Source organism: Hesperophylax consimilis, chromosome 8 (genome assembly GCF_061612785.1).
Source record: "Hesperophylax consimilis isolate HC1 chromosome 8, BYU_Hcon_1.0, whole genome shotgun sequence".
NCBI classification, from domain to species: domain Eukaryota; kingdom Metazoa; phylum Arthropoda; class Insecta; order Trichoptera; family Limnephilidae; genus Hesperophylax; species Hesperophylax consimilis.
Window position 1 is genome coordinate 10,061,589 of NC_142843.1, and position 14,239 is coordinate 10,075,827.

Consider the following 14,239-nt stretch of genomic DNA (forward strand, 5'->3'; position numbering starts at 1 on the left):
GACAATTCAACACAACTTGAAAGGGTGATATACAGTCATTAAAAGTGATTAAACAAAAACTAGGTTAAATAGTTGCGTGTGTAACCTAGTTTTTGTTTCATCACTTTTCATAACTTTATAACACTTTTTATAGGTGTGTCGACTTGCAATTTTGGTGAGTTATTCGGTCACCGCTATGTATGTACGTTGTGTCGAGTATCGTCCGAACTATAATACTTCTTTACTAGTTAGTATTAAAATACTTGTACTTCGAACGTCGAAAACTTTACGGGTGTCCCGAGCATTAGGATTAGGGAAACACTCTTCTTATGTGGGCGAATAAGCGAGAAAGAGTACTGAGACTTTTGGTTTTAAATTCAGTATCATATCCTTTCTAGTATTTGATTACTAGGAAAACACTCTTCTTATGTATGTGAGTAAGCGAGATGCCTATAGATATCCTCCGCCCACGGTATGTGTACGTAAGACGCGTAATACTTAAGAACAAATACTTGTCTGTATGACATAATATATGTAGTATGTTTGACATATTTTAACCGGGATAAACGAGCAATTAAATCGATTAAATTATAAATGATTCGATCCGTTTGATTAAAATATGTCGATCGTGCCCATCACTACGTCTATCTTCCATGGGATTGTTTTATCAATTTACGTCTATTATTTTCGTTATCTATGACATATTATGACAGCTGACACATGACTCTACTTTAGTATTTTTGTTAGTTTTTCATTCGACGCCAGTATTCATAATTTATTTTAAATGATTTGTAATATCGCTGAAAATGAATTCTTTCTTAATTTTATTACCGTTGTTATTATGTGTGTCTAATATCTATGCCGGTGACCTAACCGTCGACGAAGAACTAGGAAATGGAAGGTATTCTATCGAGGGTCGAGTTCACTCACCTGACACATTTGAACCGATCAATTGGCAAGCTAAAACCAAAGTTCAGGTAAACGCTGGGGAATTCCTAGGATTCCTCAGACACGATGGGTCCTTCGTGGTCCGCAACGTGCCCTCAGGCTCATACATTATCGAAGTTATTAATCCAGACTTTGTGTACGAACCTGTGAGAGTTGAAATCAATTCCAAGGGCAAATTCAGGGCTAGAAAGGTTAACCATATTCAGACATCTCTCGTAATCCAAGTTCCTTACCCGCTCAAAATGAAGGCTCTTTCGAGGTTCAGGTATTTCCAACTTCGTGAGCAGTGGAGAATGACAGATTTCCTGTTCAACCCGATGGTGTTGATGATGGTTCTTCCCCTTCTCCTCATCATGGTTTTACCAAAGATGATGAACGACCCCGAGACTAAGAAGGATATGGAATTGCCGAATAGTTTCACCCAGATGCAGGACATGCCTGACGTTTCAGAAATGATCACTTCCTACTTTAGTGGCGCTGGCGGGTCCACTAAACCCGCTGCCAAGGCGGTCAAGGCCAAGAAAAGGCAATAACCATTCTGTATAATTATTGTAATGCAAAAACAGATATTTGAATTCCTATTTATGTATATTATGTTATTCATGTTAATATTATTACATTGGTTTTTTGTAAATAAAAAGTTAGTAATTATTTAAATAGTGTTTTTATTGAAGACGAGATGGAAAAGGAATATTTACGTCAATTGCAAGAAGCTTTATCCCTTATGAACTAAATTAGAATGGTAAGGTCAACCAAACTCAAACGACCCGTCATATGATTCTACATCTTCAATTCTGGTAAAATCCTGAATTAAATCCACATTAAAGTAAAATAAACACTGAACTCTAAATAAAAGAATATTTCTTTGATGGTTTGTGAATAATGTTTATGTCTCTATTGTTTATATCTCTATTATGATTTGATTTATATCTACAACCTCTCTCCATGGCTATAAATGTATTGTTTTGTAAATTTTTCGTTTTATATAATCTTTTGTTTTGTATAAATTTTTTAATTCATATTCCTTTCTCACAAATTTAATTTACTTATTCCATATTATTCTGTCTCAGTAGAGGTAAAGTCACAAGGAGGAAATCCATAATTGGTTTTATTTTACTATATAATACTTATGTACAAACTGATTAAATGTAAACTGTCGATTTTCCGAAAATTAATAAATGTTTGGGGATCTGGTGAGGAGGTACGAAATGAACGAGTTGTGAAGGTCACAGTGTTTTATTGGAGCCAGGTTGCCGTATACGAGATGACTTGAGGACCGATGATGAAGACTCCGGATGCAGGCGGTGAAGTGTTGGTCAAGCGGGATGCCGCGTGGTCTAGGTGCGTGAATGTAGCGCTGGTCAGATGTGCTGGAACCAGGGTGCTGTAATCCGGTGTAGCGCTGGTCAGGCACGATGGTGCCAGGGCGCTGTGATCCCGTTGGATGTTGTTGGATGAACCGTGCAGAGCTGGGTGTAAGTATCGGAGGTCCGAGGTGCGGCGCGCAAGTCACTCGCGAGATTGCGGATTGTTGGCTGACTAATGACTGACTGACTGACTGCTCGCTGCGTCGGGCCTATTTATATAGCCCGGCCGATAGCATCAGTACCTGCGCGAGATCGCGGGTAAAATGGAGACAACTCGCTCAGTCTGGGTGCTACTGGAATTTTCGTTGGCTCTGAAATTATGCCTAGGCAACAGGCTAGAATCTTCTAGCGAATGCGCGTAATGTGCTAGTCCAACTCGCAACGTATTGTCGTAGGTAGTAAAATGGTATTCAATAACAGTAACTACATGTATCTAAAAATAGAAATGAAAGTCAGGATATTATTAATTGACTGAGTAAATTTACTTTTTAATTTACTTTTTACTACATCTGTCTGTAATTTTGTTTGTGTGTTCCATTTACTTTTTCATAAAAAGATTCTTTTTTGAAAAGTGAAATCGTGTTTATTTGGACTTTCTTATTCGCATTTTTCAATATTATGATACCTGCCTGAAAAAAGTTTGAAAAAATAATTTTCGTTGAGACATTTCTTTGGAAAAACTGTATAATTCCTTATTTGAAATAAAAAAAACTCAGATTTCTGTAAGGAAACACCTCAAGTACCAATTCACACATACGGCACACTGCAGATTTTGTCTTTTCCTACCATTTACTTTTGCATATATTTTGATCCACTTGATCATGTCATGTCTTCCTCTAGTGTCCCTGACTTCTACCATTCACTTTTGTGTAATATATTATCCTTTCACTCCTTTCCTCGTTCATCCGCTCTACATGTCCAAATCATCTAAGCGTCCCTTTCATAATCTTATTCATTATGCTTCCATGTATTGCATTTTCCCGATCTTCACATTTGACCATACATGATTTTTGATTAATGATCAGTAATACTGTTCTTACATTCCGATAATAAAAAGCTACATTAAAGAATGTCTTCAAAACAACAACACCATAATAACTATTTCTCAATATATTACATTTGCTACTGAAGATATCGGGCAATTCAGAGCACCAATCAATGTTGCATATCAGGTGATAGGGTGATAAATCATTTCATATAATTATTATTTTGAACCATACATATAAAGACACAGTATGATTAACGTCCCAATTAAAATAGTTCTTGTTATCGGGGTCAGCAAGTTATCAGTCTATATACAAAGTGTACATTGTGTTACCATGATACCAATAATTAAAACGAAATTGCTAGATTGTTTGCTTGTGAAATGTTTTCAGAAATGAGTTTTTGCATAATGCACAATATTATACGTCTTTAATTTAATGGGAACAGCTTTTTATAACCCTTTTCATACAAAAATTAAATTTAAATTTGAGGACAAAATACTAGACCAAACTGAAAAACATTTTTTTTAATCAAAAGTTTTAGCAAATATATAGTACGGATGGATACATTCTACATTATTTATTTGTGTTTTTAATTATATATTAGAGGTCATTATAATTAAATTTTGGAGGATTTTAGAGGCAACTTTGTATTTTTTTTGTGTGAGTTAATTGCAATTGTTAAAAAAATAACCTTACCCTACCTACCGTTTTAATATAATGAAAAAAATAAATAAATAAAAAGTCTCAAAAAAATAGTTTTTTGGGGTAAATTTTAGTTTCTTTGACTATTTTTTTTTATTTCAACGTAAGTTGGTCGTTTGTAATTTGAATTTACGTCCATTAAAATACTTTTTTTCATCATTTTTATTTCATATACACTATACAGAGCAAATCTTTTTTTAAAAATTTACTCTTTGATGCTCTATATTTAATTTTTATTAACCGTAGATAAATAAAGTAGCACTTATCCGTTCTAGATATTTACTACACGTTTAGAAAAAAAATAATTATGCAGTTTGGTCCAAAATCCAAAACTGTTCCCCTAAAATTTAAAATATTGCTTTATCTAATGTCCTTGCAATAAATAGGCAGACTAAATCAGCAATTATTATTATCGATAATAAATAGATATTTTCATTTAAATTATCAAATATTATTGTTTATTGCTAGCAATGTGATTATATAACTACCAGTTCAGCATAAATGTTCAGTGTCTGTACCAATTTACTTAACGCTTTAGAAAGTGAATAGGTCCGTGTACATTGCGATAAAGACATAAGTTTTTTCAGTCTCCCATAATAGCTACACATCAATTAGCAATTTTATAAATGGTATGTGTAAAACATTTTAATTTATGTAAAATAATTAAATTTTGATTCCACCAGAGCATGGTGCTGTCAAATCAGAATAATCAACATTATGCAAAGTCTGTTGTTCACAGAACTACTAGTAGGCTTTTTGATAGTTGGTATTATTTGGTGTTGCTCTTTAAATTTCTTAACAGGAAAGGCTGTTTTATAACTCACAGTTTGAGAGATTTTGTTGATCTATAAGTGAAATCAATCAGATAAACAAAATGGTTATACATAATTTGTTTATGCTTTCAGAAATAAACATCCATTAATAGCCATGAAGGCTTATTATTGTTGGGCGTTGCTTTTTGCGACATGCTTCTTGCAAAATAGTATCTTTTGCAAACAAATTGAACAGACTATTGCTGACATTACCTACCAGCCTACCTGGGAGAGTTTGGATTCCAGACCCAATCCGGGATGGTATGACGATGCTAAATTTGGAATATTCCTCCACTGGGGAGTCTATTCTGTGCCAAGCTACGGCGGCTCAAGCGAATGGTTTTGGGCCTATTGGAAAGGTAAGTAAAACCGACTACCTGTTTCTTGGTTGCTTATTGATTGTGTAGTGGTTGTAATCGCTCTCTCGAGCCTCACGTCTTTCGACAAAGGCGCATAAATACTACACGGGACTGAGTAGGTACCTACTGACATGGTTTTTTTTTCAAAGCATTATTTCAAATATGTAAAATGTTTTCTTCCGTGTCACTTAACAACAAACCCATTTCAGAAAATAGTTACTTTTTACTCTTCCAATTGGTGCGCTATTAGCATTACCTCTACCCGTGAAGTTCAAATACTTTAGACTTTTGCGCATGCAAATAAAATCAATTTCTTGTATTTTTAGGCAATGATTCCGATTATGTGAAGTTTATGAACCAGTCCTATGCACCAGGATTTACTTATCAAGAATTTGCTCCGAAATTTAAAGCTGAATTCTTTGATGCGGATCAATGGGCCAGAATGTTTGACCATGCAGGTGCCAAGTAAGATTTAATAGACCATGATAAAATTGTCATAACATGTGATGAAAATGATATATTCACTTAAACTTCCGATACCATGCAAAAGAGACCTCCTGGAAACTTCAGTAGGGCGGTGCGGACGCCTGATTTAGGATCGCGTGGGACTTATTGCTACACCTTCCTACATAAATGCCTAGACTTATATTATAAAATATTTTTTTAGATATGTAGTACTCACAAGCAAGCATCATGAAGGATACACTTTATGGCCCTCGAAGCACAGCTTTAGCTGGAATTCAGTGGATGTCGGTCCCAACAGGGACTTGGTCGGGGAACTATCTACAGCAATCCGGAAAAGGAAGAACCCAATGCGTTTTGGAGTATATTACTCTCTCCTGGAGTGGTTCAATCCCATGTACTTGCGAGACAGGCGCAATCATTTTAATACGAGAGAATATGTCGACCAAAAAATGATTCCAGATCTCGTAGAGTTGTTTGAAAACTACAAACCAGAATTGTTGTGGGCTGATGGTGATTGGGAAGCGACAGACGATTATTTTAGATCGAAAGACATTATTGCCTGGCTGTACAACAACAGTACAGTGAAGGACTCTATCTTGGTCAACGACCGATGGGGCAAGGACATCCCCTGTCACCACGGAGGATTTCACACTTGCCACGATCGATGGAATCCACGTAAATATAACTTAACAATACCAACGACGTGTATAATTGAATTTTTGCAGATTACATTAATTCACAAATATAATTATCGTGTGTTTTTAATTTAGATGCTTTCATACAGATGTTACTTATCTATTTTTGGAATGACATAAATTTTCTTCCTAATTTTAACCAAACAAAAGGTTTTAACCAAATTAAAAAATTACATGTAATTTAATTAGAGTAAGAATAAATTTAGTTTGAAAAAGATTCAGCTTAGTAAAAGCCACAGACCTATGAATATATAGACTAGAAATTAAAGATGAGGGGTAAAATCAACTGTTGAAGAACGAAGGGGGTAAAGCTGACTGTGATTCGTCAATAAATCGATCTGACAGTATATAGGCATCTCGCATTATAATAATACCATTTAGTTCTTAAAAGTAAAATCTGCTTTTGAATGAATAGACATTTTTACATGGGAGCGCAAATTACTCGCCACGTTATGAACAAATTTGCGAAGTCCAAATTCGGAAAAATAAATTTCTTCTATTTTCAGAGTCGAATATTTCGTTTATGTATTTAGTTAAGACACTTTTATAAATGTTCATAATTTACTTCCCAGCAACCAACCAGCTTTGTGTTCAGACGTATCTCATTGTGATAGTATATGTTTCTACAACTGATCCATATTATACGATGTGAATATGCTTAAAATAAAGTAAAATAATGCGTATATATGGAATGTAATACGACAATTGGGTTTATTCTCTTTTTCACATCTATTTTTACAAGTTTTCATACCACAAGCAACCATTTTGCCGTGTTATTTCGTAAAATGCCTCGACCATAGCTCGACGCTAGTTCGAACAAGAATGATGACGTCACATTCTCAAGATTCACGGGAAGCCATACGCGAGCCCAGCCGGCTCCAATGGAACCGGTATGGGGAGTGGGGATTTAATACGCTTTTAATCACTTAGGGCAGGTTTACTAATATTCATATGTCTATGGTAAAAGCTTTTTTTGTGGAAAAATGTGTACTATGATTAAAAACTTTCTGCGATTTTTTTCAGAGGTACTGGAAAAACCCAAGTGGGAGGGTTGCCATTCTGTTGATAAGGAATCATGGGGATATAGGAGAAATGCTAAATTGGAAGACTTTCACACCGTGAAAGAACTAATAGACCTACTGGTTATAATAGTCAGTTGTGGAGGTAAACAAAAAAAGCTTATAATTAGTATCATCTTTTTTAATACAATATACGGTGTTTGAGTGTTCATGTTATGTTTACATATATTATAAGTGGCGTGCACAGAGTTTTATCTGTGTATGCAGTAGGAAAAATAGTGAATTAATCGATATTAAAAAAAGTTATGTTTTACATGGTAAGTTTTCTCTGATAGTGGCTAAGGTTATTGTTATGTTCGTTGGGATTACCTAAGCCATATCAAATTTCCAAATAACCGCTTCGTTTATGGATACTACAAGCCAATTACTGGATTATGTAAAATTTCCATATTTTGTATGAAAGAACTCCTAATTAATAGAAGTACCAACAGTTGATATTGATTGCTAGATTTGTGATTTGTATCAAAAGGCACACCCTTTACACATATTTTTTAATGCGTAGATTCGTTTCTTGCAATAATTTTATAAATGTTAACATTATTTATATTTTTATACGAGTAAGGTAGGGTAGGCAATGCTTATGAGCCTAAATGGACTGCACACTCCTGCTTATTATATTTATGCACTTTCAGGTAATCTTCTGCTGAACGTTGGACCAACGAAAGATGGAATAATCGCTCCAATACACCAAGACCGCCTGCATGGTGTGGGGCGATGGTTGAGACTTAACGGAAAAGCCATTTACGAAACTCAACCGTGGATATACCAAAACGACACGGCTAATGGGAATGTCTGGTACACAGCTTCAAAGGAACAAAACGTCATGAGTGACATTTCACACAGCGATGAACTAAAGGGAGTGGTTACCACTGTCTACGCAAGTGTTCTGGAATGGCCCAAAAATAATCAACTTTATGTGGAGGACTTAACTAACCACTTGGATTTAAATCAAAGTCAAATTTTTATGCTGGGATATTCAAAAACGATACCATTGAAGGTCAGGATTATTCTAAATGTTTTGTTCTTAGATTTATTGTGCAGTAATAGTTTAATGTACAAAGCAATACAATTCTATATGCACTGCCGGAAACCATAAATTCTGCACCAATCGATACATAGCAGTGATACTCAACCTTTTTCTTCTGGGGGCCACATTCATATGTTTGTAAAGCTACGCGGGCCGCAACACTATACTGGTCAGTGTTGCCAACGGTGTGAGCTTGATTCCCCCTTTTATTATTCGAAATCCATGGGGGGGGGGGGGGGGTTGTTAGAGAATTTCTGTAAAACATAATAATTCCCCACAAAAAAAATTCAAAATGAGTGCTCCCCACGAAATATTTCAAATTCATGGGGGGGGGGGTTGTTACAGAACTTCGCTGAAAAAAAATTCCACACAGCCAAAAGCATCATATGTAATTCCCCACAACAATTTTTCGAAATCCATGTGGGGGGGGGGTAGCTACGGAATTCCGTTTTCGAAAATTTCCGGCCGCAAAAAATATTATATCAAATAGAATAGATATATAAAGATAGGTTTTTGTTATGTTTAGTAGCCTAAATGGCGATAGATCCCCTTCGTTGGTAGTAACAAGTAACACTGGTAACCATTTAACTTTGGAACTGTCAAAAATTTATGTGTTGCCACGAGCAAAATTATTTGCGCGCATATTTGTCTGTCAAATCTTTGTTTTTTAGAGATAGATCCAAGCTTGTGCAGTTATGGTGTGCAGTAGCAACACTCTTATACCATATTATATTATATAGATAGTATATTATACTTATACTATCCTCTTCGGGTTTCAATGTCTGTACGTCAAAGTCGCAATTAATCTCAACTTAACGTGATATAGAATGCCAGATTTTGTAAATCATGCTCCTGATATTAAATGTATTGAGGGCCGCACAAAATAGCTCGGCGGGCCGCAGGTTGAGTATGACTGCATTAGAGCTTGATTGTAAGAGCCACAGTAATAAAAACAAAATGCAATAAATTATAAAATGTTATGATGTGTGTATGAAATTAGTAACATATTAGACATTTGTAAACTTTGATGGGCAAAGCACTAAAACTTAAAATAAAAAAAATCATTAGCTTTCTGCTTTGTATAAGGTTGTTGCATTATTTTGTCAAGTTTTTTTCCGTACTGTTGTACGATTGGTATTCATATTTGCCTTCTTATCTTCACCTTAGTTAAATTTCCAACATCCGTAGGCAAAAAGATATTGTAACAAACTTTGTTGTAATCCTTCAATACTTTACTTGGATGATTCAACCGATGTTTAATTTGACTGACCATCAAATTGATAATCAGTTCTCGTTCCTCTTGTTCGCCAGCGTATGCCAAGAAAAAACCATTTCTCTGAATATAACTAGCTTTTCTGGGGAAGCTACTTTTGATTATATACTGTTTATAAATATATATACGAAGCGCAAATTTAACATTGGCAATCAAAAAGCTAAACATCAATTATTGGCCTGTTTCTTGTTATTAACCAAAAAAAAGATTTTATGGTTTTGAGAAGAAAATCTGAATAAAATTAGTTAATTCTGTTGCAGTGGACGCAGAGTGGTAAAGGAACCTGGATTAGTTTCCCCGGTATGGAAGTCGTTAAATCTAAATGGACTTGGTGCTTGAGAATCACAAATGTTGCATAAGGTTTCCTACCAAACCAGAATGATCCTTGATTTGAATTACAATAAATTACATTCTTTTCAACAGACCGAGGATATCTGTGACACAGTTATGTTAGCCCAAAATGGCTTATACATATTAATATCAACGCAGCAAAGGATAAAAGACTAAAGCATCTTTAAGCAGTACATTCTCTTTAACCATTTATCCTTTCCTTCGTCAATATATAATATAGGTTTTCGGTGCTTGAAAATCATAAATTGTAAAACATATAAATATACTTGTATTATACTTTATAAAATAAAAGTAAAAATTAAATAAATTTGATGGTATCTTTAATCATAACCTATGGTTTCGCTGGCTGGGGGTAGAGGAAGTACACTACCATACCACATTATCGAAGGCACAGAAATTATTTTTATGCAGGGCCATGTCAAGAGTCAGAATAACAGAAGAGTATGTATGAGACGATGTATGAATGTGAATGAGGCAAGGAGTGTGTGCCAAGACCGAGTTGTTTGGCAGTCCGTCCTCTCTGCGGGGAAAGGCGTGATTGTTAGTTCGTTATTTTATGGTGAAACCTTTCAGATATTCAAGTGATCCTCTCTTCAAGGTATATAATGTAGGTAAGTATTTGATGCTCGAAAGTGTTTTATTAAAATGATAATGATATTACATAAAAGAAAATGAAGATAGTCAAACATAAATGTCAGACAAGAGAAGTAAGATTAGAAATGACCGATGTGCTCCAACAGGTCAGCGTTTTTTTTATATTAACACGAGGCCTATTTCATCTTTGGGGAATCTGTCTGGATGCTATATTTGAGGAAAGGAAGGAGTAAACTTTGAACGAAAGAGAGAGTATCAGTACCAATGGGAATTGGAAAAGATTATCGATTAATAACCGTGAATGCAGGGGAGAATATGGAGCATTGTTGATTTTCAAATGTAAACAATCCGTGGTGAAGACAAATAAAATTGAATCATTCAGGTGATTTTGGTTTTAACAACCTATTTATTCGTACGTATTAACCGGTAGCAGACAGCGGCATGTTTGGCACAAAACATCAATAGCAGTAGAGTCAACTTGTACCATATCTGCCACCAAGTGACACGTTTTCATAAAGCTCGTTCTATTTCCGTATTTCTTATAGTCAGACATAATATTATGATATTAATATTTTTGGGTTTCACTATGGACAAAAGTCTTTCTTTTGAATCACAAATTTCAAAAGCTGTGAGTTCCAGCTTTTTCCATCTAAGGCAGACAAAATCCATCAGGAGATGCCTTCCCTCTGATGGTGCAAAGTTACTCATAAATTCGTTCATCGTCTCACATATGGACTATTGCAATAGTGCATATGCCGGCCTACCTCAGAAACAAATCAATAGAATCCAGTCAGTTTTTAATGCTGCGGCAAGAATGATTTTTGGTGAATCTAAGTATTGTCGTATAACCCCACTTCTAAGGGATCGTCTTCACTGGCTTCGAGGCCCTGAAAGAATAGCGTATTAGATCTGCTTAATGACCTTCATAGCCTTGCAAGGAATGGCGCCAGCCTATATATCGGAACTATGTGTCTGACAAAACTTAAGCAATAGACAGCTTACTCTAAGGTCAGCAGATCTAGATGTTAGTAATCATCTGATAGAACTTTCTAGGTTAAATCGAGCCGTTTACTATGATTGCTCTTTTAGTGTAACAGGCCCGCTCATCTGGAATAGACTTCCTTCAGCTCTTACTAATCTTTAAAATTTGGCTGAATTTAAACGGGCTTTAAAAACAAAATTATTTAAAAAATCTTACCATTCATAAATCTCAACTTCTTTTCGATATTTTATAATAAGCCATATTCTAACTTCCGGTAATTGTTTGGTTTCGGTTGCTTCCTTGTACCTTTTAAAATGTCTGCTCGGAAGATTCTAATTTCTGAGCACAAACTGCCTCCTGTTTTATATTATGTTTTCTTGTTTTGTCCTATCCTGCTATGTATTATTATTATTTTAAGTTTTGTCATCACTTTGTATAAACAGTATATTTAGTGTTATAATATTAGATCAGTATTGGGTAAGCACACTCTAGGAATAATTTTAAGAACATGACCATTAATACTAAATTACCGTTTTTAAGTTTTTTATAATAAAGCGCACTTGAAGTGAAATGACACTAAACTGCGCAATATAAATGCCATGTTATTATTATTATATTAAAAAAGAGAGGAACACCAAGCTTTCTCCTTACATTAAAATTTTAATTTAGAATTTTAATTAGAGTTTTTTAAAACTAAAATGATATTATTGTCTAGACTCGAAGGGTTGATTGAAGAAATCTTTTGAATCTTTTTAATTCTTATATTGATATTTCAGGTGTGAATAAAATAACAAAAATAAATAAAACAGTTATTTATAAATTCATCATTTGATCATAACATGAATTTATAATATAATAATATATACGTCTTATACTAAATTTCATTCCAGTCATTCGTAAAGATTACGCATAGTCAAGAGCAGCACTCTCCCAGCAGATTGGCCGCAAGTACAGGTCAATTTTTTACTTATGGCACCTTATCAATGTAATGTACGTTGATACATGGTGTGAGAGCTTCCCATATGGGAGGGATTGTTTTCTGTCATGCTTTTGAAAAATTATGTTAATTGTGTTATCTAGCGATCGCCTGCGACCATAGACCAAAGAAAACATAGACATGTCCTAGCTAAAAATGTGGGTATCATTTTGATGAGCTGTAGGAAAACCAAGTGACAATCTTTTTTGCACTAAGAAGTTTCTTAAATGCCTTTAATAATCTATGACATCATTCTTTGACCTCCGTTGAATGCACATTGGAAAACCAGACTTTGAGCAGAAAAATAAAGTTTGTAAGGTTTGCACCGCAGTCCGTTGTGGAACTTTTTTGCGCAAGGCGTTCTCTTATATTTCAAGTGTTTAGTGTCTAACCATACACGTACTGTAACAAAATATTCGATTTGGAAACGAGCCAAACCTTTGTAAGCCCGATTTGGGATTCTCAATTATGTGTATTAAGAAGCGAGCAATTGGCGCGCTGTTGTAAAAAGGGCTAGTTATTTGTATGCAGATGTTATTTTCGAAGACTAAATGGTGATTCTACAGTGGGAGTTGCCTGTGGGCTGTCGAATTAATTTACTAACAAATCACTGAAAGGGACACGCCCACGCCACTCCCCCGCTTTGCACAAATTGGTTTGTTCTCCTCGCCTTTATGGGCAGGTCTATATTTTCTTTGGTCTCTGCCCGTGACTGTACAGTGTCATGATTAACAAATTGACTGGTACAAGTAAAATGGGACTATTATTTAATCCTTAGTCAATAGTTTAATTCAAATGAATGGGTGTAGAATTGGAGCTGGGCATGTCTTGAGTAGGGCTAGGGCTGGAACTGAAGGAGCTGAGGGTCTCTCTGGTGTCCTCCTTGACCTTCAGCTGCTCCGTGATGCTTCGGGAGGGGTCCTTCATCCCCATTTTCTCCCGCTCCCGGTCCCGCGGGATGCTGTGAGACCTCTCCTTGAAGGAGGAGTGGTCCTTGTTGCTGTGCTTGTGTTTATGCTTGTGCTTATGCCTTTTCTTGTCCTTCTTGCGTTTTTTCGACTGTGAAAATGATGAAAACGAAAATTATCAATAGACCACTCGAAACGTGAGCATGACAAAACCATCATGGATACAAAGAACGTAGGTGCCTACACATAGAAATATGAGTGAAAAAATTAACCCTGATCAATAGAGATCAATGTAAGTAAGACAAAACCATCATGGATACAAAGAACGTAGGTGCCTACACATAGAAATATGAGTGAAACAATTAACCCTGATCAATAGAGATCAATGTAAGCAAGACAAAACCATCATGGATACAAAGAACGTAGGTGCCTACACATAGAAATATGAGTGAAACAATTAACCCTGATCAATAGAGATCAATGTAAGCAAGAAAAAACCATCATGGATACATAGAAGGTAGGTGCCTACACATTGAAATATGAGTTAAACAATTAACCCTGATCAATGGGGATCAATTTAAGCAAGACAAAAGTATCACGGGTAGAAATATTGACCTTGATTAATGGGACACACATTTATCAATATTATATTTTATGGAATGTAAAAATTGATGTAAACAGCACAACAAAATAAAGTAAAAAATAAATTGTTAGCTATTGATTAGAGAATACTTTG

The 14,239-nt window shown here is 35.2% G+C and overlaps 3 protein-coding genes across 3 annotated transcripts in view; 2 read left to right on the top strand and 1 right to left on the bottom strand.

Annotated features, from left to right (window-relative positions):
• The first annotated feature begins 668 nt into the window (after positions 1–668).
• On the top strand, positions 669–3,472 carry LOC149421547 (ER membrane protein complex subunit 7 homolog). Its single transcript, XM_089634433.1, has one exon. The coding sequence runs from the start codon at positions 786–788 to the stop codon at positions 1,458–1,460; it is 675 nt and encodes a 224-aa protein (XP_089490559.1). The 5' UTR covers positions 669–785; the 3' UTR covers positions 1,461–3,472.
• A 933-nt stretch (positions 3,473–4,405) lies between these two features.
• On the top strand, positions 4,406–10,350 carry LOC149421548 (alpha-L-fucosidase-like). Its single transcript, XM_089634434.1, has 7 exons — positions 4,406–4,611; positions 4,888–5,153; positions 5,480–5,618; positions 5,821–6,293; positions 7,337–7,477; positions 8,025–8,389; positions 9,953–10,350. The coding sequence occupies exons 2-7, from the start codon at positions 4,910–4,912 to the stop codon at positions 10,049–10,051; spliced, it is 1,461 nt and encodes a 486-aa protein (XP_089490560.1). The 5' UTR covers positions 4,406–4,611; positions 4,888–4,909; the 3' UTR covers positions 10,052–10,350.
• A 2,066-nt stretch (positions 10,351–12,416) lies between these two features.
• The window catches only part of Taf2 (TATA-box binding protein associated factor 2), a 43,178-nt gene continuing 41,355 nt past the window's right edge, over positions 12,417–14,239 (bottom strand). The window contains exon 18 of the mRNA XM_089634437.1: positions 12,417–13,654. Coding sequence (XP_089490563.1) covers positions 13,382–13,654 — 273 coding nt within the window. The 3' untranslated portion in view covers positions 12,417–13,381. The remainder of the gene's footprint in view (positions 13,655–14,239) is intronic.